The 1309-nt window shown below is 49.5% G+C and overlaps 1 protein-coding gene across 1 annotated transcript; it reads right to left on the bottom strand.

Annotated features, from left to right (window-relative positions):
* Window positions 1–458: 458 nt before the first annotated feature.
* LOC119344743 (alliin lyase 1-like) lies at window positions 459–1084 on the bottom strand. Its single transcript, XM_037615104.1, has one exon. The coding sequence runs from the start codon at window positions 1042–1044 to the stop codon at window positions 688–690; it is 357 nt and encodes a 118-aa protein (XP_037471001.1). The 5' UTR covers window positions 1045–1084; the 3' UTR covers window positions 459–687.
* Between the last annotated feature and the right edge of the window lie 225 nt (window positions 1085–1309).

The raw sequence follows: 1309 nt of genomic DNA, 5'->3' as shown, positions 1-1309 counted from the left end.
TGTTTCTTAAAAAATGATTTTCCCTTTTTATATTTTGATTGTATCAGTCGTACATGTGTGTCTCATGTTGTTACATAAACTATTACAAATTTATAGTATCACTTTGATGCTTCATTGTACTCCCTCCATTTCAAAATAATTGTGTTTATAATTTTGTAAATAAGTTAGTGGTTGATAATTTTTTTCTCAATATCAGAGGGGCGAAAGTACCTGTCAGATAATAATTATTATAGACGTGACGTGAAACTCGTTTGAAATATCCTCCTTCACACACACACAGTCGCGCCAACTAAAAGCTAAGGTGCATATATGTAAACAATCAAAGGTGCGTACGTATTGTATAGTTAATTCAGTAGTGGATGAAGCGAGTACCTAACGCATTATTTTTTTGACGATTCTTCCCAACTTGGCCACCGATACCCGATCAATTGTTGCGTGTTGGTATCTAATTAGAACCATGCGTTTAACGGCGTCCTTGTGACTTATGGAGACTGAACGGAACGGTGAAATAATGACAGATCAGCATTAACCGGAGATAATTACTGTGCATCTAACGGTGTCCTTCCAGTGGAGAAAGAACTTCGCAACAAGGTGAGCAACGCGCGCCCATCATGCACGACAACGAAGGAAGGCGAGCTGAGGCGTGAGGGAGAAATGGAAGCATGCATATCAAGAGCGAGGAGTCGGTCACCTGTCGGCGTCGACGGTGCAGTCGGGCGTCCGGGCGGAGCAGTCCGGCCCTTCGAAGCAGGTGTTGCACTCGCACCCGGGCCGCCCGTCCTCGCCGACGATGCCATCCAGAAACACGCGGCCGTGGCCGGAGCATCCAGCTTTGGCCACGGACTCGGCCTCCCTGGCCGCCCGTAGCGCCCAGCTCAGCGCGCCGCCGCCGCCGCCGCCGTTGTTGGCCTTGCTGAGAAGTGGGGACGGCGCCGGCGGGGCGGAGAGGAAGTGGTGCACGAGGAAGAGGGCGTTGAGGAGCAGCGATGAGTAGAGGGGGACATGGAGCCCGAGCCGTGCAGCTGTTGGAAAGGCGGACTCCATTGTTTTGTTTGGCTGTGTTCCAGCCGGGACCCGGGGTGACAGGCAGGTTTATAGCGTGCGCGCCCGTGGGGCGTGTGGCCCAGCTTTAATATGGGCTTGATTTTCACCCCCTCCCTCATTTTCTCAATAATTTTAAGTAGTTCAGTACCCAACGCCTTCTTAAGTATTTTCAGATTCAGATTTGATATCGAGGTAGGTAAGCGACTAAGCGCCCCTACCATTTCTAGGCCTAATGTGTAAGCAGTCAACGACTTATATTTTCAGA

Source organism: Triticum dicoccoides, unplaced genomic scaffold (genome assembly GCF_002162155.2).
Source record: "Triticum dicoccoides isolate Atlit2015 ecotype Zavitan unplaced genomic scaffold, WEW_v2.0 scaffold183405, whole genome shotgun sequence".
Classification (NCBI taxonomy): Eukaryota; Viridiplantae; Streptophyta; class Magnoliopsida; order Poales; family Poaceae; genus Triticum; species Triticum dicoccoides.
This window is presented reverse-complemented; position numbering and strand designations above follow the sequence as displayed.

What these genes read in the sequence shown, in the direction of transcription:
- LOC119344743 (XM_037615104.1), bottom strand. Translation starts at nt 1,044, where the DNA reads ATGGAGTCCGCCTTTCCAACAGCTGCACGGCTCGGGCTCCATGTCCCC.